This window comes from Salvelinus alpinus, chromosome 21 (genome assembly GCF_045679555.1).
Source record: "Salvelinus alpinus chromosome 21, SLU_Salpinus.1, whole genome shotgun sequence".
In the NCBI taxonomy this organism is placed as follows: Eukaryota; Metazoa; Chordata; class Actinopteri; order Salmoniformes; family Salmonidae; genus Salvelinus; species Salvelinus alpinus.
Window position 1 is genome coordinate 46,955,205 of NC_092106.1, and position 24,337 is coordinate 46,979,541.

Below are 24,337 nucleotides of genomic sequence, written 5' to 3' on the forward strand. Positions count from 1 at the left end.
GGATTCAGATGACACCAACTACATTGACTTGAAAAATTATATTAACTACTAATGCTTATTAATAATGCTAATGAATTAAAGAGCCTAGACAGAGGAAAACACACATTAGTACTGCTATCTAAACACTACAACTCTCAGCATTCACTCCAGTCTCAGTACTTCAGTCCTACTTCAGCTGGTTGTCACTTCAAATCATTAAAATAACTCCCTATAGCAAATAGTCAGATGATTATATAAGGTATCCTTTATGCTCAATACTCAATTGACGTTGTATTGTACACTAGTTGAAAATGAAAAATAATGAATGTGTCAAGCAACGTACACTCCCTTGTTACTGCCAATGGTTCTCACGGCTTTGGCATCAATTGTTAAAGAAAGAAACTTTGAAAGTCATAAACAAAAATGGCAAGTCTATTATGTATGTAACTTAGATAGAGACAGAGGTGGGGATAGTTCAGTGAGGATGTAGATACAGGTCTATAAGCTAATGCTAACTAAATATTGGGATAGAGGTGGGAATAGTTCAGTGATGTAGATACAGGTCTATAAGCTAATGCTAACTAAATATAGGGATAGAGGTGGGAATAGTTCAGTGATGTAGATACAGGTCTATAAGCTAACGCTAACTAAATATAGGGATAGAGGTGGGAATAGTTCAGTGATGTAGATACAGGTCTATAAGCTAACGCTAACTAAATATAGGGATAGAGGTGGGAATAGTTCACTGATGTAGATACAGGTCTATATGCTAATGCTAACTAAATATAGGGATAGAGGTGGGGATAGTTCAGTGATGTAGATACAGGTCTATAAGCTAATGCTAACTAAATATAGGGATAGAGGTGGGGATAGTTCAGTGATGTAGATACAGGTCTATAAGCTAACGCTAACTAAATATAGGGATAGAGGTGGGGATAGTTCAGTGATGTAGATACAGGTCTATATGCTAATGCTAACTAAATATTGGGATAGAGGTGGGGATAGTTCAGTGAGGATGTAGATACAGGTCTATAAGCTAATGCTAACTAAATATAGGGATAGAGGTGGGAATAGTTCAGTGATGTAGATACAGGTCTATACGCTAATGCTAACTAAATATAGGGATAGAGGTGGGGATAGTTCAGTGATGTAGATACAGGTCTATAAGCTAATTTATTTGTATTTATTTCACCTTTAATTTAACCAGGTAAGCTAGTTGAGAAAAAGTTTTCACTTACAACTGTGACCTGGCCAAGATAAAGCAAAGCAGTGTGACACAAACAACATCACAGAGGTACACATGGAATAAACAAGCTTACAGTCAATAACACAATAGAAAAAAAGAAAGTCTATATACAGTAGATGCAAATGGATAGAGGAGGTAAAGCAATAAATAGGCCATAGTAGCGAAGTAATTACAATTTAGCAAATTAACAATGGAGTGATAGATGAGCAGATGATGATGTGCAAGTAGAAATACTGGTGTGCAAAAGAGCAGAAAAGTAAATAAAAACAACATGGGGATGAGGTAGGTAGATTGGGTGGGCTATTTACAGATGGGCTACGTACAGCTGCAGAGATCGGTTAGCTGCTCAGATAGCTTATGTTTAAAGTTAGTGAGGGAAATGTAAGTCTCCAGCTTCAGCAATTTTTGCAGTTCGTTCCAGTCATTGGCAGCGTGAGTGAAGGAGGCTTTGTTGTGAAATAGGAAGCCGATTCTAGATTTCATTTTGGATTGGAGATGTTTAATATGAGTCTGGAAGGAGAGTTTATAGTCTAGCCAGAAACCTAGGTAATTGTAGTTGTCCACATATTCTAAGTCAGAACCGTCCAGAGTAGTGATGCTAGTCGGGCGGGTGAGTGCAGGCAGCGAACAGTTGAAAAGCATGCATTTGGTTTTACTAGCGTTTAAGAGCAGTTGGAGGCCACAGAAGGAGTGTTAGATGGCATTGAAGCTCATTTGGAGATTAGTTAACACAGTGTCCAAAGAAGGGCCAGATGTATACAGAATGGTGTTGTCTGCGTAGAGGTGGATCAGGGAATCACCCGCAGTTGTTGATATATACAGAGAAAAGAGTGGGCCCGAGAATTGAACCCTGTGGTACCCCCATAGAGACTGCCAGAGGTCCGGACAACAGGGCCTCCGATTTGACATACTGAACTCTATCTGAGAAGTAGTTGGTGAACCAGGCGAGGCAGTCATTTGAGAAACCAAGGCTGTTGAGTCTGCCGATAAGAATACGATAATTGACAGAGTCAAAAGCCTTGGCCAGGTCGATGAAGACGGCAGCACATTGCTCTCTTTTATCGATGGCGGTTATGATATCGTTTAGTACCTTGAGCGTGGCTGAGATGCACCCGTCACCAGCTCGTCACCAGATTGCACAGCGGAGAAGGTACGGTGGGATTCGAAATGGTCAGTGATCTGTTTGTTAACTTTGCTTTCGAAGACTTTAGAAAGGCAGGGCAGGATGGATATAGGTCTATAACAGTTTGGGTCTAGAGTGTCACCCCCTTTGAAGAGGGGGATGACCGCAGCAGCTTTCCAATTTTTAGGGATCTCGGACGATACAAAAGAAAGGTTGAACAGACTGGTAATAGGGTTTGCAACAATGACGGCGGATAATTTTAGAAAGAGAGGCTCCAGATTGTCTAGCCCAGCTGATTTGTACGGGTCCAGGTTTTGTAGCTCTTTCAGAACATCTGCTATCTGGATTTGGGTGAAGGAGAAGCTGGGGAGGCTTGGGCAAGTAGCTGCGGGGGGTGTGGAGCTGTTGGCCGGGGTTGGGGTAGCCAGGAGGAAAGCATGGCCAGCCGTAGAGAAATGCTAATTGAAATTGTCGATTATCGTGGATTTATCGGTGGTGACAGTGTTTCCTAGCCTCAGTGCAGTGGGCAGCTGGGAGGAGGTGCTCTTATTCTCCATGGACTTTACAATGTTCCAAAACGTTTTGTAGTTAGAGCTACAGGACGCAAATTTCCATTTGAAAAAGCAAGTCTTTGCTTTCCTGACTGTTGGTTCCTGACTTCCATGAAAAGTTGCATATCCCGGGGACTAGTGACAGTGATGAGGGGTGGTCGTTTGACCGCGGACCCATAGCGGATGCAGGCAATGAGGCAGTGTTCGCTGAGATCCTGATTGAAAACAGCAGAGGTGTATTTGGAGGGCAAGTTGGTCAGGATAATATCTATGAGGGTGCCCATGTTCACAGATTTAGGGTTGTACCTGGTGGGTTTCTTGATAATTTGTGTGAGTTTGAGGGCATCTAGCTTAGATTGTAGGACTGCCACGGTGTTAAGCATATCCCATTTTTGCTCACCTAACAGAACGAACTCTGAAGATAGATGGGGGGCAATCAATTCAAATATGGTGTCCAGGGCACAGCTGGGAGCTGAGGGGGGTCTATAACAGGCAGCAACAGTGAGAGACTTATTTCTGGAGAGATTCGTTTTTTAATTATAAACTCGAACTGTTTGGGCATAGACCTGGAAAGTATGATAGATGCGGGTACAGTGGAGGTAAACCCAGGCACCGAGTGATGATAAGAGAGGTTGCATCTCTGGACACGCTAGTTATGCTGGGTGAGGTCACTGCATGTGTGGGAGGTGGGACAAAGGAGATGTCTGAGGCATGTTGAGTGGGACTAGGTGCTCCGCAGTAAACTAAAACAATGATAACTATCCTAAACAACAGTGTACAAGGCATATTGACATTTGAGAGAGCCATAAAGCGAAGCATAAAGCAATCACAGGTGTTGATTGGGAGAGCTAGCTAAGACAACAACGGGTAAGACAACAACCGCTAATCAGCTAAGACAACAACAACAGGTAAAATGGCGATGAATGGGCAGAGAGGGTCAGTTAACTACACACAGGGCCTGAGTTCTAGGCTGGAGCCGACAGATAAACAAAAAAATAAACAAAATGGCGTATCGTGACTAATGAACAGTCCAGCAGGCATCAGCTATGTAGCCAAGTGATCGTAGGGTCCAGTGAACAGCAATAGATGGAACAGGGAAGCCGCGGGGCAGTCTTTACTACACTAGCCCGCGGGAGACACAGTGTTTGAAGTCAGCAGGCCGGGGTAAGTAGAAGGGTCTGCTCCCACGTCCGGCAAAGGCCGGTTGAGGGCACAGCGGATGGAGTTACGTCGGCGGACCAGTCGTGGTGGTACGGCGGGGCGCCGTGACGACAAAGGGTCCTGGCCAGATGGCGAAAGAGGTATTGTAGTTGTAGTAATTTTGTTTACTAGCCAGGAGATGTGCCTGGCTCGCGGCTAACTGGTGCTAGCTTCAGGGCATGGGCATTAGCCACTATAGCCACTCAGTAGCAGCTAGCTAGCAGCGATGATTCGATGCAAAGGTCCAGAGCTTACGACAAGGATCTGGTGGAGTAGTGGATTCTAGCCGTGTTGGGGTAGAGTCCGGGAGGCATCGGCTGTGTAGCCGAGTGATCACAGACTAGGCCGGGAGGTGGGCCTGGCTCAGGGCTAGCTTCGGGGCTGTGTCACTCCGTGGCAGCTAGCTAGCTTGTTAATGCTAACAAAAGCAATGCAAATCATGTTAAATGATGCAAGGGGATTCAAAGGTTTTCCTCAGTGTCTTCATTTTGCATGTTTTCGCATTGACCTAGGAAAGTCCTAGAATAAGTTCCTCATTTGGCAAACAATGGATTTGACTGAGATATTTCCATAACTTTTCTTCTCCCTTTTTTCAGATGCTACAATGACATCTAACCTGACATCCCCCCTGTTTCTTCTGGACTGTGGCTCTTTCAATTATCACGACCTAGATGTGGTTATCCCATGTCTGTACTTTGCAATGTTCCCACTTGCCTTGATGTTGAATGGGGTCGCGTCCTGGGTCTCCCTGCACCTGAGCTCAACCTCCACCTTCATGGTGTATCTGAAGAACCTTGTGGCCGCTGACCTTCTCATGACCCTGACCATGCCTATTGTGGCGGCCAGTAAACTTCCTACGTCATCTGTGGGGATACGACTGTTCTCCTGTCGCTACTCAGGTGTCATCTTCTACACATGCATGTACACAAGCATCACTCTACTGGGCCTCATCAGTCTGGACCGCTTCTTCAAGATCGTCAGGCCCTGTGGCAGGTTGTTGGGTCAGAACCTGGTCTTCGGTAAGGTACTGTCTGTCTCTGTGTGGGTGGCGCTGTTTGGAGCCACTGCTCTCCCTACCATTATCCTGACCAATCAGGGTGCCAGCAACAAGACGGATGCCTCCTGTATGTCCATGAAGAGCCCAGCCGGGGTCAGACTTCACACAGTGGTGGTTGTGTTCATGGATGTCTTGTTCTGGGCCGTGAGCATACTGGTTGTAGTTTGCTACATGTGCATCACCAACAAGGTCCTCCAGTCCTTCAGAAACTCCGGCAGCGAAAACAGCCAGGGCAAGCAAAAGACAAAGGTCCGTGTCTTTCTGGTTCTGGTCGTGTTCTCTGTGTGCTTCATTCCATTCCACATCGTGCGGATCCCACGCACCATTCAGCAGACCGACAATGTCATGGGCTGTTCTCAAGACTCCATCAACATCGCTCAGAAGGTGACCCTGTGGCTGTCCACCGTCAACATCTGCCTGGACCCACTCCTCTACTTCTTCCTGTGCAGGGAGTTCAGAGAGAAACTTATGGGGATGCTGAACAGAGGAGGGATCCTTCACAAATAACATCAGGCACCACAGAGAACCGCTCAACATAGACAGGGAGGAGTATCATCCAATTGGACATTTCTCTAATTGAGACAAAAACATATTGTAGACTATATAGGGAATTTGAATAAAATGTCCTGAGGAAAACTAAACAACTTTGTCTTAGATTGGTTTTCTTTTGTTCTATACTTGTTAAAATGTTTCTACCCATATTTGTTGGAGAGCAAGTTGGATTACTGTGATATGTGGTTGTCTCACCTAGCTACATTAAGATGGATGCACTAACTGTAAGTCACTCTGGATAAGAGTGTCTGATTAATGACTAAAATCTAAATGTAAAATGAATTTGGTCACACAAGCTGTTATTTCACTGTTACTTTAGCTTGTTATCACAGGGCATGTAAAGCCACCCATTGGGTATAAACTGGTTGAATCAATGTTTTAACGTAATTTGTCAACGTATTGTGACGTGGAATCTACGTGAAAAATAATATTGGATTTGACGACCAGGTGCTTTCGCTCTCTGAGGCTGACATGATGAAAACTCTCAAAAGAGTGAATAATCATCAAGCCGCCAGCCCAGATGACATTCCCCGGGCCGCGTCCTCAGTGTGTGTACTGACCAACTGGCAGATGTCTTCTCAGATATATTCAACCTGTCTCTGTCCCAGGCTGTAGTCCCAATCTGCTTTAAGTAGAGGACCAAACCTAGTTAGACCACCATTGTCCCAGTGTCCAAGAAAAACAAGGTGACATGCCCAAATGACTATCGTGCTGTTGCCCTCACATCAGTATTTTTTATTTATTTACGTAACCCTTATTTTACCAGGTAAGTTGACTGAGAACACATTCTCATTTACAGCAATGACCTGGGGAAGAGTTACAGGGGAGAGAAGGGCGGATGAATGAGCCAATTGTAAGCTGGGGATGATTAATTGACCATGACATTGTGAGGGCCAGATTGGGAATTTAGCCAGGACACCAGGGTTAACACCTCTTAACTTCTCTGCGCTACGGATCCCTTTAGCGGGATCATTTTCCTAAACAACCGCTGAATTGCAGGGCGCAAAATATTACTAACAATATTTATAATCATGCAATCACAAGTGAAATATACCAAAACACAGCTTAGCTTGTTGTTAATCCACCTATCGTGTCAGATTTTGAAAATATGCTTTGCAGCGAAAGCAATCCAAGCTTTTGTGTGTGTACCAATCAATGCTACAACAGCTAGCCCCAAATTAGCATGGTCACGAAAGTCAGAAAAGCAATAAAATTAATCGCTTACCTTTGATAATCTTCGGATGTTTGCACTCACGAGACTCCCAGTTACACAATAAATGTTATTTTTGTTCGATAAATATTACTTTTATAACAACAAAAAAACGTCATTTGGGTTGCGCTGTCACGCTCTGACCTTAGTTATTTTGTTATTTCTTTGTTTTAGTATGGTCAGGGCGTGAGTTGGGTGGGTTATCTATGTTTGTTTTTCTATGTTGTTTTTTTCGTTTGGCCTGGTATGATTCTCAATCAGAGGCAGGTGTCGTTTGTTGTCTCTGATTGAGAATCATACTTAGGTAGCCTTTTTCCACCTGGGTTGCGTGGGTGTTTATTTTCCGTATCAGTGTTTGTTCCATACGGGACTGTGTTCGGTTTTCATTTATTCTCTTGTTCCTTTTGTTTTTCTGTGTCCAGTGATATTTCATTAAAATATATTATGGACACATACCACGCTGCGCATTGGTCCGACATTTCTTACTCCTCATCAGAGGAGGACGAAGAGAACCGTTACAGAAACACCCACCACCAAAGGACCAAGCAGCGTGGTAACGGGCAGCAGCAGCGATCGCAGGAGTCCTGGACTTGGGAGGAGATTCTGGATGGTAAGGGACCCTGGGTACAAGCTGGAGAGTATCGCCGCCCCAAGGCTGAGCTGGAGGCAGCGAAAGCAGAGAGGCGGCGGTATGAGGAGGCTGGAAGCCAGAGAGGCAGCCCCAAAAATGTATTGGGGGGAGGGCACACGGGGAGTGTGGCTAAGTCAGGTAGGAGACCTGAGCCAACTTCCCGTGCTTACCGTGGAGAGAGGTGGTCCGGGCAGGCACCGTGTTATGCGGAGAAGCGCACAATGTCCCCAGTGCGTACGCATAGCCCGGTGCGCTACATTGCCGCTCCTCGTTTCGGCCGGGCTAGAGTGGGTATCGAGCCAGGTGCGATGAAGCCTGCTCAGCGCATCTGGTCTCCAGTGCGTCTCCTCTGTCCGTGTTATATGGCACCAGCCCTACGCACTGTGTCTTCCGTGGGTCTGCACAGCACAGTGCGTCCTGTGCCTGCGCCCCGCAAGTGCTGGGCTAAAATCAACATCCAGCCAGGACGGGTTGTTCAGGCCCTTAGTTCGAGACCTCTAGTGCGCCTCCACGGACCGGTCTATCCTGTGCCTCCTCCAAGGACCAGGCCTCCAGTAGATCTCTCCAGCCTGGTGAGTACTGTGCCTGTTCTAAGAACCAAGTGCCCTGTGTGTCCCTCCAGTCCGGATGCTCCAGAGCCTCCCTCCAGTCCAGACCCTCCAGAGCCTCCCTCCTGTCCTGAGCCGCCTGAGCCGCCCGTCTGTCCTGAGCCGCCTGAGCCGCCCGTCTGTCCTGAGCCGCCTGAGCCGCCCGTCTGTCAGGAGCCGCCTGAGCCGCCCGTCAGTCCGGAGGCTAAACCAAAAGGGATGTCGGGGACAGGCGAGAGTTCATAAACCAGGTCCGAGTCCAAACAGTACCAGGGGATAGGCAGGCTCGAGGTTAGGACAGGCAGAGGGGTCAGGCAGGTGGATACGGTGTTAGGGCAGGCAAGGGTCAAAACCAGGAGGGCTAGGAAAAAACAGAGACTTGGGAGAAAAAATAGGAGCTAGGAGAATCACTGGTTGACTTGGCAAACAAGACAAACTGGCACAGAGAGACAGGAAACACAGGGATAAATACACTGGGGACTAATGGGGAAAACAGGAGACACCTGGAGGTGGGAGGAGACAATCACAAAGACAGGTGAAACAGATCAGGGCGTGACTAACCTAAGAACGGCACTTGCCATTGTAGTCACTTGAGTCCATCAAAACAATGATAATAGTAGTGATAGTAAATGGTATTTCATATACAACACAAAACTGACCTTTTCAAGCACTTCTGTAAATAACCTTCAATTACTTCAATAACTTCAATGAATGACCATAATAGAAGTTTGTCAGTTGGACTTTTATTTCATACAGGTTCCTCAGTGCTAGAGAAACTATTCTCATTATGGTTTTGTGTGTTTTGTAACAAACAGTTGTTGGATATTTCCAAGGAAAGAAGTGTCACTCACTGCTGGTTCCATTACACATTCTGGCCTATATAAAAAAAACACTATTACACAGGAAGTCAGATATTTGATAACTAAACTGTGTAGCAAAATAAAATGGCAGCGGCATCACTGTGGTGGAAAAAAACTCAAGCTTCAGCAAGCTCATTTCTCATAGTAGTGGTATAAAGTCCTTAAGTTAAAAAAAACTTTAAAGTACTAGTTAAGTAGTTTTTGGGGTATCTGCACTTTACTTTACTATTTATATATTTGACAACTTTTACTTCACTACATTCCAAAAGAAAATAATGTACTTTTTACTCCATACATTTTCCCTGACACCCAAAAGTACTCATTACATTTTGAATGCTTAGCAGGACAGGAAAATGGTCCAATTCACACACTTATCAAGAGAACATCCCTGGTCATCCCTACTGCCTCTGATCTGACTCACTAAACACAAATACTTTGTTTGTAAATTATGTCTGAGTGATGTCTGAGTTTACCAGTGGCTATTCGTGAATTTAAAAAACAGTCTGGTTTGCTTAATATAAGGAATTTGAAATGATTCATACTTTTACTTTTGATACTTAAGTATATTTTAGCAATTACATTTACTTTTGATACTTAAGTATATTTAAACCCAAATACTTTTAGACTTTTATTCAAGTAATATTTTACTGGGTGACTTTCACGCATTCTTGAGTAATTTTCTATTAAGGTATCTTTACTTTTACTAAAGTATGACGATTGGGTACTTTTTCCACTAAAGGTTTCAGCCCTTGAACTCTCAGCCACATGTTTCAGCTGCATGTTACACAGAATTATGGTGGGTTTTAGAGATTACACAACAGAACAAACCCTTCAAGTCAAAGAAACACAGAAGCACAACAACACACACACACACACACACACACACACACACACACACACACACACACGCAAGCAAATTATAATAGAGGAAAACAAAGGCATTGAGATATCCTGCCTGTTGCATGCTTACTCCGACTCTGCATTGCGTGCACGCTGTCATGCACACTACAATGCACACTACCATGCACACCACTCCATGCATACCACCACCATGAACACCACTACCATGCACACTACCACCATGCACACCACTACCCTGCACACCATTACCCTGCACACTACCCTGCACACTACCATGCACACTACCACCATGCACACCATTACCATGCACACTACCATGCACACTACCACCATGCACACTACCATGCACACTACCATGCACACTACCCTGCACACTACCCTGCACACTACCCTGCACACTACCATGCACACTACCATGCACACTACCCTGCACACTACCCTGCACACTTTCATTATAATTATTTTTTGTTTAACCTTTATTTAACTAGGCAAGTCAGTTAAGAACAAATTCTTATTTTCAATGACGGTCTAGGAACAGTGGGTTAACTGCCTTGTTCAGGGGCAGAACGACAGATTTTTACCTTGTCAGCTCGGGGATTCAATCTTGCAACCTTCTCGGTTACAAGTCCAACGCTCTAACCACTAGGCTACCTGCCGCCCCTAACACTACTAACATGCACACTACCATGCACACTACCATGCAACGTAGTAGACAGGGTGCTGAGGACTCTGGGCCCTAGGACTCTGGGCCCTATTCAATCCAAACCTGTCTGGAGATAAGATGGCCCCACAGATACACAGTTGAAGACAGTAAGCAATCAGCAGAGACAAATGATTTCTGCATGCTCGCCACTACACTGCCGCTTTGCTCTGGTTTGGCATCCTTAAGACAGGGCTTTGAACTTAGTAAAGAGAAATGGGTGAGAGGACTAGGCCAGGGAGAGTGGATGGGGTGCGGCCCTGGGGGCCTCTTAAGATCACAGTCAGGAAGTGTGTCCTGCCTGCTGCATATTACTTGTCATTGGTTGGGAACAGACAGGACGTAGGTTAAATATAGAGTATTTTTCTGGGTGTTAAATATAGAGTAAATTAACACTGAATCTCTCTCTCTCTCTCGCTCTCTCTCTCTCATATATATACTGTATATATATATAATATATACACTGCTCACTCAATCTTTTTATTCTCTGTTTCTCTCTAAAGTACTTCTGGGCGTGAGGATGAACGGCAGCCAATCAAACCTGAAATGGGTGAGAGGACTAGGCCAGGGAGAGTGGATGGGGTGCGGCCCTGGGGGCCTCTTAAGATCACAGTCAGGAAGTGTGTCCTGCCTGCTGCATTCGCCGCTCGCTCACCAACTAGTGAAAGTGACGCACACTGGCACAGGGAGACTGGCACAGGAAGACTGGCACCATGCCGTACTAACCTCTCAGTGGACAATTAAACAGGAAGAGAGGAGGTACAGGCTCATTCACACAGGCAAAGTCACTCATTGGCAAAGTCATTGGGATTGTGACGAGACAGCCACACACGAGCTCTATGTAGAGACCCAGAGACCTCCTACAGAAAATACCATTACACGTGCATACAGTACGCTCAAATGGACCGTTTTGTTGGTCGGTGTGAAACCCAATATGACCATTGAAAATAAAGAGAAATTGTTAAGTCTTGGAAAGATTGTAAGGGGAAAAAAACAGCTGAATTGGATATTTTACTTTTACATATTGAGTGAAGACTGAGTTTTTCTCTTCATTTGTTTCCTGTGAATTTCACATCTTCAACATTAAAACTTCAATCAAAGGAAGGTAAGGACATTTTCATTCATGCATTTAATGTAATTTATGATTATGTTTGACAGTGTATAACAATTCTGCATAACAATTGAATATTTTGTAATGTCACAGGGAAGAGTATATATTCAAGCATTTCAATTTAGTTTTTTCAATTAATGGCCTACGTCACAACACATTCTTCGTGAGCTGTCCAAATCAGACTGAATGAATGCAGATTCGTGTAGGGACATCAAGTGTATTTTCAGGAATTTGGCTCAAATCTCTCAAGTTGTAGAAACATGATTTTAAAGGGATCCATGTCTTCTGAGTATCAGTCTACAAACCCCTGAATGGATCCAACTTTGAAAATGTGCCCCGGTTGCCATAGCACCGGTTACTGCACTAAATGTGATTCTGAGCTGTTTGGCCTCTTTATGTAAAGCAGAAGACCAAGCGGATACAGAGACAGACAGACAGACAGATGGAGGTTGTAGGAAACGACTGACACAGTAAATGTACTGTCTATCATCGGCATAAATTGAACCGCTCTGTACAGAGGACTAACCTACTTAATGTATTTACAATGTCCAAATTAATATTAAATATATTTTTAAATATACATTGTGAAGGGTCTTATGAAAAAGTGCATTCTAATTGTGCTGCATATTACTTGTCATTGGTTGGAAACAGACAGGACGTAGGTTAAATATAGAGTATATTTGTGGGTGTTAAATATAGAGTAAATTAACACTGAATCTCTCGCTCTCTCTATATATAATATACACTGCTCACTCAATCTTTTTATTCTCTGTTTCTCTCTAAAGTTCTTCTGGGCGTGAGGATGAACGGCAGCCAATCAAACCTGTCTCTGAAGTGTGTGCGTGACACCAGTGTGACGGCGGTGGTCTTCCCCTGTCTCTACAGCGCCCTCTTCCTGTTTGCGCTGGTACTCAACTGCCTGGCTGCATGGATCTTCTTCAACATCCGTACCACCACCACCTTTGTGGTCTACCTGAAAAACGTAGTAAGGGAACCAGAATTTATTTTCTGTGATAAACCAATTTAGTTGTCCGACTGTCAAGAATAGTTTAACAATATGACTGATGTGATGGCCTGTCTGTCAACAGGTGGTGGCAGACCTGCTGATGACTCTGTCCATCCCGGTGAAGGTCCTCGCGGACGCCGGCGTGGGCTCCTGGCGTCTGCGTGCGTTCTACTGCCGCTACTCTGCCGTCCTCTTCTACACCACCATGTACATCAGCATCCTGCTCCTGGGGCTCATCAGCCTGGACCGTTACCTCAAGATAGTCAGGCCCTTTGGGAAGTGCGCCCTCCAGAGGGTCGGAGTGGGACAGGCTTTGAGTGCGGCCGTCTGGGCTGTGATGGTTTCTCTGGCTCTGCCCAATGTCATTCTGAGTGACCGCACACCGTTGCTCTCTGGTGGCCGGCTGAAGTGTACCTCTCTGAAGGGTCAGGCCGGCATGCTGTGGCACGAGGGCTTCAACTACTTCTGCCAAGTATGGGCAACATTCTTGTACACAACATGCAACAATTTCTAAGATTTTACTGAGTTACAGTTCATATAAGAAATCAGTCAATTTAAATAAATTCATTAGGCCCTAATCTATGGATTTCACATGACTGGGAATACAGATATGCATCTGTTGGTCACAGATACCTTAAAAAAATATAGTAGGGCCATCAGTATCTGGTGTGACCACCACTTGCCTCATGCAGTGTGACACATCTCCTTCGCATAGAGTTGATCAGGCTGTTGATTGTGGCCTGTGGAATGTTGTTCCACTCCTCTTCAAATGCTGTGCCAAGTTGCTGGATATTGGTGGGAATTGGAACACGCTGTCGTACATGTCGATCCAGAGCATCCCAAACATGCTCAATGGGTGAGATGTCAGATGAGAATGCAGGCCATGGAAGAAGATACATTTTCAGCTTCCAGGAATTGTGTACAGATCCTTGTGACATGAGGCCGTGCATTATCATGCTGAAACATGAGGTGATGGCGGCGGATGAATGGCACAACAATGGGCCTCAGGATCTCGTCACAGTATTTCTGTGCATTCAAATTGCCATCAATAAAATGCATTTGTGTTCATTGTCCGTAGTTTACGCCTGCCCATACCGTAACCCCACCGCCACCATTAGGCACTCTCTTCACAACGTTGACATCAGCAAACCGCTCGCCCGCACAACCCCATACACGCTGTCTGCCATCTACCCGGTACAGTTGAAACCGGGATTCCCCCATGAAGAGCACACTTCTCCAGCGTGCCAGTGGACATCCAAGGTGAACATTTTCCCACTGAAGTCAGTTACTACCCTAAACTGCACTCAAGTCAAGACCCTGGTGAGGACGACGAGAATGCAGATGAGCTTCCCTCAGACAGTTTCTGACAGTTTGTGCAGAAATTCTTCGGTTGTGCAAACCCACAGTTTCATCAGCTGTCCGGAGGTTGGTCTCAGAACATCCCGCAGGTGAAGAAGCCGGATGTTGAGGTCCTGGGCTGGCATAGTTACACGTGGTCTGGTGTCGTGAGGCCGGTTGGATGGTGGAGGCGGTTTATGGTAGAGAAATTAACATTCAATTCTCTGGCTAAAGCTCAGCCCAGGACCTCCACATCCGGCTTCTTCACCTACGGGATCATCTGAGACCAGCCACCCAGACAGCTGAAGAAACTGAGGAGTATTTGTGTCTGTAATAAAGCCCTTTTGTGGGGAAAAACTCAATCTGGTTGGCTGGGCCTGGCTTCTCAGTAGGTAAGCCTGGCTCCCAAGTGGGTGGGCCTATGCCCTCCCAGGCTGTGCCCCTCCCCGTCATGTGAAGTCCATAGATTAGGGAAAATGAACTTATTTCAATTGACTGATTTCCTTACATGATATCAGTAAAATCATTGAAATTGTTGCATTTATACTGATTACATGTTGACACCCTGATGAAGGCGTTGGCGTTGGTGTATTTTAATAATGACTTAGCCAAACACATTAAAAGCTTTTTAACTTTTGAAAGCACACGAGTGCCTGGACTTAGCACCTATTTGTGATTAAAAATGTTCCTTTAGCTTTTCTGATGATGACGTTTGATGCCTTACGGAGTTTTCTCCTCCTCTTCCCAGGTGGTGTTTTGGGGAACACTAGCTCTGATGCTGTTGTGTTACACCTTCATCAGTCGGAAAGTCTACGAGTCCTACAAAGCCTCGCGTAGTGGCTCCAAAGCGGCCAGCCGCAGGACCAAGGCCAAAGTCTTTGTGGTGGTGGGGGTGTTTTTTGTTTGTTTCGCCCCTTTTCATTTCGCCAGGGTGCCCTACACTCTCACCCAGACCCGAAACATAGACAACCACTGTCGGGCGCAGAACGCACTCTACATTGCCAAGGAGACCACTCTCTGGCTGTCTGCCACTAACGTGTGTCTGGACCCGCTGATCTATGTGTTCCTGTGCAGGGTGTTCCGGAAAAGATTGACTGCCACACTCAACCGCAAGCCCCTCCCCCAGGGCGGTTTGGAGTCGCCCACGGCAACCTCCACTCAGCTGGAGATGTCACAGATGGTACATAACAGAATGTTGGATGTCAGTTTGGCCTAGAAGCACAATGGACATGTTTTTTTTTTCCAGCTCTATTAAATTGTAAATATATTTTGGCCTGATGTTAACCCCTGGACAGGTTGTGACCAGAGTAAAGCCCTCAAATCATTTGTGGATATGTGGCTCTGTTACTAAGACAGTGTTGCAGGTCTAATAGGCTATAGACAGCAGTGTTCCCACATCACCTCTGTGATAGCCCATGTGTGACGAGTATTTTGGAACAAAATGGCTGGTGTTACATCAGATAACCAAAGTGCAGCAGGGCTTTCTAAATATAATGTGTACCAGACACAAGAGTCTACCCAGGCTAATGTGTCGGTCTCTAATGATCGCAAAGTCATCCTGGCGTAATTTACTGTCAGCTCTCACTTCCCTTTCCCTAATCTTCTCAAAAAAATACTTTCCTTCTTCTTCATTTCACCAGAAAGGAAAACAACTTGACTGAGTGCTTTTAGATAATGTGAGTGTGACAATGTAATATACACGCTTACGAACTGGTATGTTGTTTGTGTGTATAGTATAGGGTGATGCAGTCTTTACATGTTGTTGGAAAGCAAGACAAAAGCACAGTATCTCAGACATCTCATGCAAATACACTATATGTACAAAAATATGTGGACACCCCTTCAAATTAATAGATTCAGCTATTTCAGCCACATCCGTTGCTGACAGCCATGCATTCTCCATAGACAAACATTAGCAGTGGAATGGCCTTACTGAAGAGCTCGGTGATTTTCAACGTGGCACCGTCATAGGAGGCCACCTTTCCAACAAATCAGTTCGTCAAGTTTCTGCCCTGCTCGAGCTGCCCCGGTCTACTGTAAATGCTGTTATTGTGAAGTGGAAATGTCTGGGAGCAACAACGGCTCAGCCGCAAAGTGGTAGGCCACACAAGCTCACAGAACGGGACCGCCAAGAGCTGAAACACGTAGCGCGTAAAAATCGTCTAGCCTCGGTTGCAACACTCACTACCGAATTCCAAACTGCCTCTGGAAGTAGCGTCAGCACAAGAACTGTTCGTCGGGAGATTCATGAAATGGGTTTCCATGGCCGAGCAGCCGCACACAAGCCTAAGATCACCATGCGCAATGTCAAGCGCCGGCTGGAGTGATGTAATGCCCGCCACAATTGGACTCTTAAAGCAGTGGAAATGCGTTCTCTGGTGTGATGAATCACGCTTCACCATCTGGCAGTCCGACGGACGAACCTGGGTTTGGCGGATGCCAGGAGAACACTACCTGCCCAAATGCATAGTGCCAACTGTAAAGTTTGGTGGAGGAGGAATAATGGTCTGGGGCTGTTTTTCATAGTTCGGGCTTGGCCCCTTAGTTCCAGTGAAGGAAAATGTCCCCGTGCACAAAGGGAGGTCCATACAGAAATGGTTTGTCGAGATCGGTGCGGGGGAACTTGGCCTGCACGGAGCCCTGACCTCAACTCCATCGAACACCTTTGGGATTAATTGGAACGCTGACTGTGAGCCAGGCCTAATCGCCCAACATCAGTGCCCAACCTCACTAATGCTCTTGTGGCTGTATGGAAGCAAGTCCCCGCAGCAATGTTCCAACATCTAGTGGAAAGCCTTCCCAGAAGACTGGAGGCTGTTATAGTAGCAATGTTCCAACATCTAGTGGGAAGCCTTCCCAGAAGAGTGGAGGCTGTTATAGCAGCAATGTTCCAACATCTAGTGGAAAGCCTTCCCAGAAGAGTGGAGGCTGTTATAGCAGCAATGTTCCAACATCTAGTGGAAAGCCTTCCCAGAAGACTGGAGGCTGTTATAGTAGCAATGTTCCAACATCTAGTGGAAAGCCTTCCCAGAAGACTGGAGGCTGTTATAGCAGCAATGTTCCAACATCTAGTGGAAAGCCTTCCCAGAAGAGTGGAGGCTGTTATAGCAGCAATGTTCCAACATCTAGTGGAAAGCCTTCCCAGAAGACTGGAGGCTGTTATAGCAGCAAAGTGGAGACCAACTCCATATTAATGCCCATGATTTTGGAATGAGATGTTCGACAAGCAGGTGTCCACATACTTTTGCTCATGTAGTGCACCAATCAGTACACAAATACTGCAGAGGAAGAATGGTTGGTTTAATAAAGAATGGTTGGTTTAATAAAGAATGGTTGGTTTAATAAAGAATGGTTGGTTTAATAAAGAATGGTTGGTTTAATAAAGAATGATTGGTTTAATAAAGAATGATTGGTTTAATAAAGAATGGTTGGTTTAATAAAGAATGGTTGGTTTAATAAAGAATGGTTGGTTTAATAAAGAATGGTTGGTTTAATAAAGAATGGTTGGTTTAATAAAGAATGGTTGGTTTAATAAAGAATGGTTGGTTTAATAAAGAATGGTTGGTTTAATAAAGAATGGTTGGTTTAATAAAGAATGATTGGTTTAATAAAGAATGGTTGGTTTAATAAAGAATGGTTGGTTTAATAAAGAATGGTTGGTTTAATAAAGAATGGTTGGTTTAATAAAGAATGGTTGGTTTAATAAAGAATGGTTAAAAAGGCTTATTTAGTTTGTAATTTCCACTTTGTAATTTCAGACTTGATTTTCCCTATATGAAAAATGTATCAACCCTTACAAAAATGTCCATTCATTATAATCCACATAATAATTCACATTTCCTAATGCAAACTGGCTCAAATTAAGATCCTACATCTGTAGGCTGCCCCTGGCTAGTATTCAATAAAACATGGCTACTATAGCACTGTTTCTGCATTATCGTGACACAACCACTACATGTAAACACACAGTATGTGCATTAAGTCGAGGGTTACTAGGCGTGGATGGACTTGATATCAGACAAAACAAATTCATCACCAGACGTAAAACGTCAGAACTCTGTGGACTGCATTTAAATATGACGCTGTTGTACACTTTTCTCATGAGCTTCAGAAGGAAACGAGCAGAAAACACTAGGATGAATGGTTAGTTAGCAGTTAGGAAACATTGCAAAGACCACACATATTCCTCGTCCTCCTCTTCCTCGCCTCTGGTCTCTCTTCCTTGGGTTGTGTTGTGTTGTGGAAGCTCTGTGTGTTGCTGCCTGACTTTGTGTTGGTGAGTGGTTGTGTGTTGCTGCCTGACTTTGTGTTGCTGAGTGACTTTGTGTTGCTGAGTGGCTGTGTGTTGCTGAGTGGCTGTGTGTTGCTGAGTGACTGTGTGTTGCTGAGTGACTGTGTGTTGCTGAGTGGCTGTGTGTTGCTGAGTGACTGTGTGTTGCTGAGTGGCTGTGTGTTGCTGAGTGACTTTGTGTTGCTGAGTGGCTGTGTGTTGCTGAGTGACTTTGTGTTGCTGAGTGACTTTGTGTTGCTGAGTGACTTTGTGTTGCTGAGTGGCTGTGTGTTGCTGAGTGACTTTGTGTTGCTGAGTGGCTGTGTGTTGCTGAGTGACTTTGTGTTGCTGCCTGACTTTGTGTTGCTGAGTGGTTGTGTGTTGCTGCCTGACTTTGTGTTGCTGAGTGGTTGTGTGTTGCTGCCTGACTTTGTGTTGCTGAGTGGTTGTGTGTTGCTGCCTGACTTTGTGTTGCTGAGTGGTTGTGTGTTGCTGGGTGGCTGTGTGTTGCTGCCTGACTTTGTGTTGCTGGGTGGCTGTGTGTGGCTGCCTGACTTTGTGTTGCTGAGTGACTTTGTGTTGCTGAGTGACTTTGTGTTGCTGAGTGACTTTGTGTTGCTGAGTGGCTGTGTGTTGCTGAGTGACTTTGTGTTGCTGAGTGGCTGTGTGTTGCTGAGTGACTTTGTGTTGCTGCCTGACTTTGTGTTGCTGAGTGGTTGTGTGTTGCTGCCTGACTTTGTGTTGCTGAGTGGTTGTGTGTTGCTGCCTGACTTTGTGTTGCTGAGTGGTTGTGTGTTGCTGCCTGACTTTGTGTTGCTGAGTGGTTGTGTGTTGCTGGGTGGCTGTGTGTTGCTGCCTGACTTTGTGTTGCTGGGTGGCTGTGTGTGGCTGCCTGACTTTGTGTTGCGTGGCAGGTTGTCAATGAGCTCGTAGAGGGTGAAGATGCTGAAGGAGATCTCATCATAAGCTGTGCTGGTGCCGCACTCAAACAGACAGGCAAAGGCCACGGCCGACGGGACCCCAGCTGACGGCAGCTCCAGGTAGGCCAGGTCAGAGTAGGCACTGGGGCCCTCGTAGATCACCCACGGGCCAGACCAGCTGTCCGGGTCACGGGGGAACAGGCTGAGGTACACCCCCAGGTTCTTCCTCACGTTGTTCCACGTCGGGTGGGAGTACACCACCCAGGTGGGTGTAAGAAAATTCTGTGGGGAGCTGGGAGGGGGAGGGGCGGTGGGTGGGGAGGAGTCACCAGTCTTAGCCTCGAAGGATGTCCAGTGTCTGGCGTGGGTGGGTGGCCGAGGGCGGAGGTTGAGGTGTAGCGGGGCGGGGAACCCCACTACGCTACCGTGGCAACCATTACGTGGCTCCGTGAGCCGCTGCACCAGCTGTCCATCCTGGAAGACAGCACCGTCATCCAGACTAAGGGCCTGGACCCTGCAGCCCAGAGGACTCCGGGCGTTACAGTACAGCACGTTGGTCCCATCCTCCTGATCCACAGACACCATCTGGCACTCCACGCTCTCTGGCCCTGGCACCGCCTCCCCAAAACGCCACGTCCGCCCGTGGGTGTCGCTATGGAAACAGAAAGCGTGGGGTGTGGTCAGGCACATCTGGCCAAAGCACTCCTTGCAGTCGATGTGGTAGGCGTACGCTGGCACCAGCAGACGGCCTGACTTGAGCTGGATCCCGTGTCCCGGGCCCAGGGCGAAGGTTGCCCAGTCTGAGGAGGGGAAACACAACCAGAGAGATATCACACCATGTGAAATAAACACATACTTCACCATAAAACACAGAACTTCATAACCTCATGAGATCAACCTACCTGCTGTGACCTTGTCTCACCTTTGATGGTGTCTCCTATGACCCTCTTGGTGAGGTCGGTGGCAGGGCTCCAGGTGTTGCCCTGGTCGTTACTGGAGATGAAGCAGAGGCGTGTTACATTCTTACCCGTCACCAGCTGGTAGGACTCGGAGGTGTGGCCCAGCACAGCGATGAAGAACAGGAAGAGGGTGCCTGTGAACTCGTCATACAGCGGACACGGGTTCATCGACCGGTGGCCAGCCAACTGAGCCGTACCCAGAACACTCATGTCCTCCCACTGAGGAAGGAAGGGTAGAGACAGGGATGGAGGGTAGGAGGGTAGAGACAGGGGGGGAGCGTAGGAGGGTAGAGACAGGGAGGGAGGATAGGATGGTAGAGACAGGGAGGGAGCGTAGGAGGGTAGAGACAGGGATGGAGCGTAGGAGGGTAGAGACAGGGAGGGAGGGTAGGAGGGTAGAGACAGGGATGGAGGGTAGGAGGGTAGAGACAGGGAGGGAGCGTAGGAGGGTAGAGACAGGGAGGGAGCGTAGGAGGGTAGAGACAGGGAGGGAGGGTAGGAGGGTAGAGACAGGGATGGAGCGTAGGAGGGTAGAGACAGGGATGGAGCGTAGGAGGGTAGAGACAGGGATGGAGCGTAGGAGGGTAGAGACAGGGATGGAGGGTAGGAGGGTAGAGACAGGGGGGGAGGGTAGGAGGGTAGAGACAGGGAGGGAGAGTAGGAGGGTAGAGACAGGGATGGAGCGTAGGAGGGTAGAGACAGGGATGGAGCGTAGGAGGGTAGAGACAGGGATGGAGGGTAGGAGAGTAGAGACAGGGGTGGAGGGTAGGAGGGTAGAGACAGGGATGGAGCGTAGGAGGGTAGAGACAGTGAGGGAGGATAGGATGGTAGAGACAGGGAGGGAGCGTAGGAGGGTAGAGACAGGGATGGAGGGTAGGAGGGTAGAGACAGGGATGGAGCGTAGGAGGGTAGAGACAGGGAGGGAGGGTAGGAGGGTAGAGACAGGGATGGAGCGTAGGAGGGTAGAGACAGGGAGGGAGGGTAGGAGGGTAGAGACAGGGAGGGAGGGTAGGAGGGTAGAGACAGGGAGGGAGGATAGGAGGGTAGAGACAGGGATGGAGCGTAGGAGGGTAGAGACAGGGGGGAGGATAGGAGGGTAGAGACAGGGAGGGAGCGTAGGAGGGTAGAGATAGGGAGGGAGGGTAGGAGGGTAGAGACAGGGGTGGAGGGTAGGAGGGTAGAGACAGGGGTGGAGGGTAGGAGGGTAGAGACAGGGGTGGAGGTTAGGAGGGTAGAGACAGGGGTGGAGGGTAGGAGGGTAGAGACAGGGGTGGAGGGTAGGAGGGTAGAGACAGGGGTGGAGGGTAGGAGGGTAGAGACAGGGAGGGAGCGTAGGGGGGTAGAGACAGGGGTGGAGGGTAGGAGGGTAGAGACAGGGATGGAGGGTAGAGACAGGGAGGGAGGATAGGACGGTAGAGACAGGGGTGGAGGGTAGGAGGGTAGAGACAGGGATGGAGGGTAGAGACAGGGAGGGAGGATAGGATGATAGAGACAGGGGTGGAGCGTAGGAGGGTAGAGACAGGGATGGAGGGTAGGAGGGTAGAGACAGGGAGGGAGCGTAGGAGGGTAGAGACAGTGAGGGAGGGTAGGAGGGTAGAGACAGGGGTGGAGGGTAGGAGGGTAGAGACAGGGAGGGAGCGTAGGAGGGTAGAGACAGGGAGGGAGGGTAGGAGGGTAGAGACAGGGGTGGAGGGTAGGAGGGTAGAGACAGGGAGGGAGCGTAGGAGGGTAGAGACAGGGGTGGAGGGTAGGAGGGTAGAGACAGGGGTGGAGGGTAGGAGGGTAGAGACAGGGTAGGAGGGTAGAGACAGGGGTGGAGGGTAGGAGGGTAGAGACAGGGAGGGAGGGTAGGAGGGTAGAGACAGGGGTGGAGAGTAGGAGGGTAGAGACAGGGGTGGAGGGTAGGAGGGTAGAGACAGGGAGGGAGGGTAGAGACAGGGATGGAGGGTAGGAGGGTAGAGACAGGGAGGGAGGGTAGAGACAGGGATGGAGGGTAGGAGGGTAGAGACAGGGATGGAGTGTAGGAGGGTAGAGACAGGGAGGGAGTGTAGAGGGGGAGGGTAGAGACAAGGAGGGATGGTGGGAGGGTAGAGACAGGGAGGGAGAGTAGTGACAAGGAGGGAGTATAAGAGGGTAGACACAGGGAGGGAGGGTAGGAGGGTAGAGACAGGGATGGAGGATAGGAGGGTAGAGACAGGGATGGAGGGTAGAAGGGTACAGACAGGGAGGGAGAGTAGGAGGGTAGAGACAGGGATGGAGAGCAGTGACAAGGTGGGAGCATATGAGGGTAGAGACAGGGAGGGAGGGTGGAGACAGGGAGGGAGGGTAGAGACAGAGAGGGAGGGCAGAGACAGAGAGGGAGGGTAGAGACAGGGAGGGAGGGTAGAGACAGGGATGGAGGGTAGAGACAGGGAGGGAGGGTAGAGACAGGGATGGAGAGCAGTGACAAGGAGGAAGTATATGAGGTTAGAGACAGGGAGGGAGGGTAAAGACAGAGAGGGAGGGTGGAGACAGGGAGGGAGGGTAGAGACAGAGAGGGAGGGTGGAGACAGAGAGGGAGGGTGGAGACAGGGAGGGAGGGTAGAGACAGGGAGGGAGGGTAGAGACAGGGAGGGAGGGTAGAGACAGGGAGGGAGGGTAGAGACAGGGAGGGAGGGTAGAGACAGGGATGGAGAGCAGTGACAAGGAGGAAGTATATGAGGTTAGAGACAGGGAGGGAGGGTAAAGACAGGGAGGGAGGGTAGAGACAGAGAGGGAGGGCAGAGACAGAGAGGGACGGCAGAGACAGGGAGGGAGGGTGGAGACAGGGAGGGAGGGTAGAGACAGAGAGGGAGGGTAGAGACAGAGAGGGAGGGTAAAGACAGAGAGGGAGGGTAGAGACAGGGTATGAGGGTAGGAGGGTAGAGACAGGGTAGGAGGTAGAGACAGGGATGGAGAGCAGTGACAAGGAGGAAGTATATGAGGTTAGAGACAGGGAGGGAGGGTAAAGACAGAGAGGGAGGGTAGAGACAGGGAGGGAGGGTGGAGACAGGGAGGGAGGGTAGAGACAGAGAGGGAGGGTAGAGACAGGGAGGGAGGGTAGAGACAGGGAGGGAGGGTAGAGACAGGGAGGGAGGGTGGAGACAGGGAGGGAGGGTAAAGACAGAGAGGGAGGGTAGAGACAGGGTATGAGGGTAGGAGGGTAGAGACAGGGTAGGAGGGTGGAGACAGGGAGGGAGGGTAGAGACAGAGAGGGTGGGCAGAGACAGAGAGGGAAGGTAGAGACAGGGTAGGAGGGTAGGAGGGTAGAGACAGGGTAGGAGGGTAGAGACAGAGAGGGTGGGCAGGGACAGGAAGGGAGCAGGGAGGGAGGGTAGGAGGGTAGAGACAGGGAGGGAGGATAGAGACAGGGTAGGAGGGTAGAGACAGGTAAGGAGCAGGGAGGGAGGGTAGGAGGGTAGAGACAGGTAGGGAGCAGGGAGGGAGGGTAGGAGGGTAGAGACAGGTAGGGAGCAGGGAGGGAGGGTAGGAGGGTAGAGACAGGGTAGGAGGGTAGAGACAGGGAGGGAGGATAGAGACAGGGTAGGAGGGTAGAGACAGGGTAGGAGGGTAGGGACAGGGTAGGAAGGTAGAGACAGGGTAGGAGGGTAGAGACAGGTAGGGAGGGTAGAGACAGGGAGGGAGGGTAGGAGGGTAGATGTTCGAGAAATATTAAGTATTAGGACACCTGTTATGACTTTGCCTATCTTAAGTCTGTGACCTGTACTGACCTCTATATAAGTTCCTGTAGAATGTGACCTTGTGTCCTAACCTAAGTCTGTGACCTGTACTGACCTCTATATAAGTTCCTGTAGAATGTGACCTTGTGTCCTAACCTAAGTCTGTGACCTGTACTGACCTCTATATAAGTTCCTGTAGAATGTGCCCTTGTGTCCTAACCTAAGTCTGTGACCTGTACTGACCTCTACATAGTTCCTGTAGAATGTGCCCTTGCGCATGACCAGCAGGTGAGCCTGGGCATCTGAGGGGCTGAGTCTCTCCTCACAGAAGGCCAGGAAGGAGTTGGACAGGGACAGGTAGAGCAGGGCAGGGACACGGTACGTCACTCCATTGGCCTCCTTACGGAACAGCACGGATCGCGCTGGGAAATACGGCGATGAACTCATGTCCTGTGTGTGTGTGTGAGTGTGTGTGTGT

General features: G+C 48.1%; 3 protein-coding genes across 4 annotated transcripts in view; 2 read left to right on the plus strand and 1 right to left on the minus strand.

Annotated features, from left to right (window-relative positions):
• Window positions 1-3,154: 3,154 nt before the first annotated feature.
• Window positions 3,155-5,797, plus strand: LOC139548396 (P2Y purinoceptor 13-like). The gene has a single exon (XM_071358069.1). The coding sequence runs from the start codon at window positions 4,704-4,706 to the stop codon at window positions 5,661-5,663; it is 960 nt and encodes a 319-aa protein (XP_071214170.1). The 5' UTR covers window positions 3,155-4,703; the 3' UTR covers window positions 5,664-5,797.
• Window positions 5,798-11,202: 5,405 nt separating this feature from the next.
• LOC139548395 (P2Y purinoceptor 13-like) lies at window positions 11,203-17,442 on the plus strand. The gene is made up of 4 exons (XM_071358068.1): window positions 11,203-11,662; window positions 12,454-12,653; window positions 12,757-13,146; window positions 14,761-17,442. Exons 2-4 carry the CDS (start codon window positions 12,471-12,473, stop codon window positions 15,226-15,228), a joined length of 1,041 nt encoding a protein of 346 aa, XP_071214169.1. The 5' UTR covers window positions 11,203-11,662; window positions 12,454-12,470; the 3' UTR covers window positions 15,229-17,442.
• A 282-nt stretch (window positions 17,443-17,724) lies between these two features.
• Window positions 17,725-24,337, minus strand: part of neu4 (sialidase 4) — an 18,970-nt gene continuing 12,357 nt past the window's right edge. The window contains exons 2-4 of one of the 2 annotated variants that reach the window (XM_071358045.1): window positions 24,103-24,309; window positions 20,125-20,380; window positions 17,725-20,002 (exon numbers count right to left, since the gene is read on the minus strand). In XM_071358045.1, coding sequence (XP_071214146.1) covers window positions 18,168-20,002; window positions 20,125-20,380; window positions 24,103-24,309 — 2,298 coding nt within the window. In that variant the 3' untranslated portion in view covers window positions 17,725-18,167. Of the gene's footprint in view, window positions 20,003-20,124; window positions 20,381-24,102 lie in introns of both variants that reach the window. The other variant, XM_071358044.1, reaches the window with a different exon arrangement.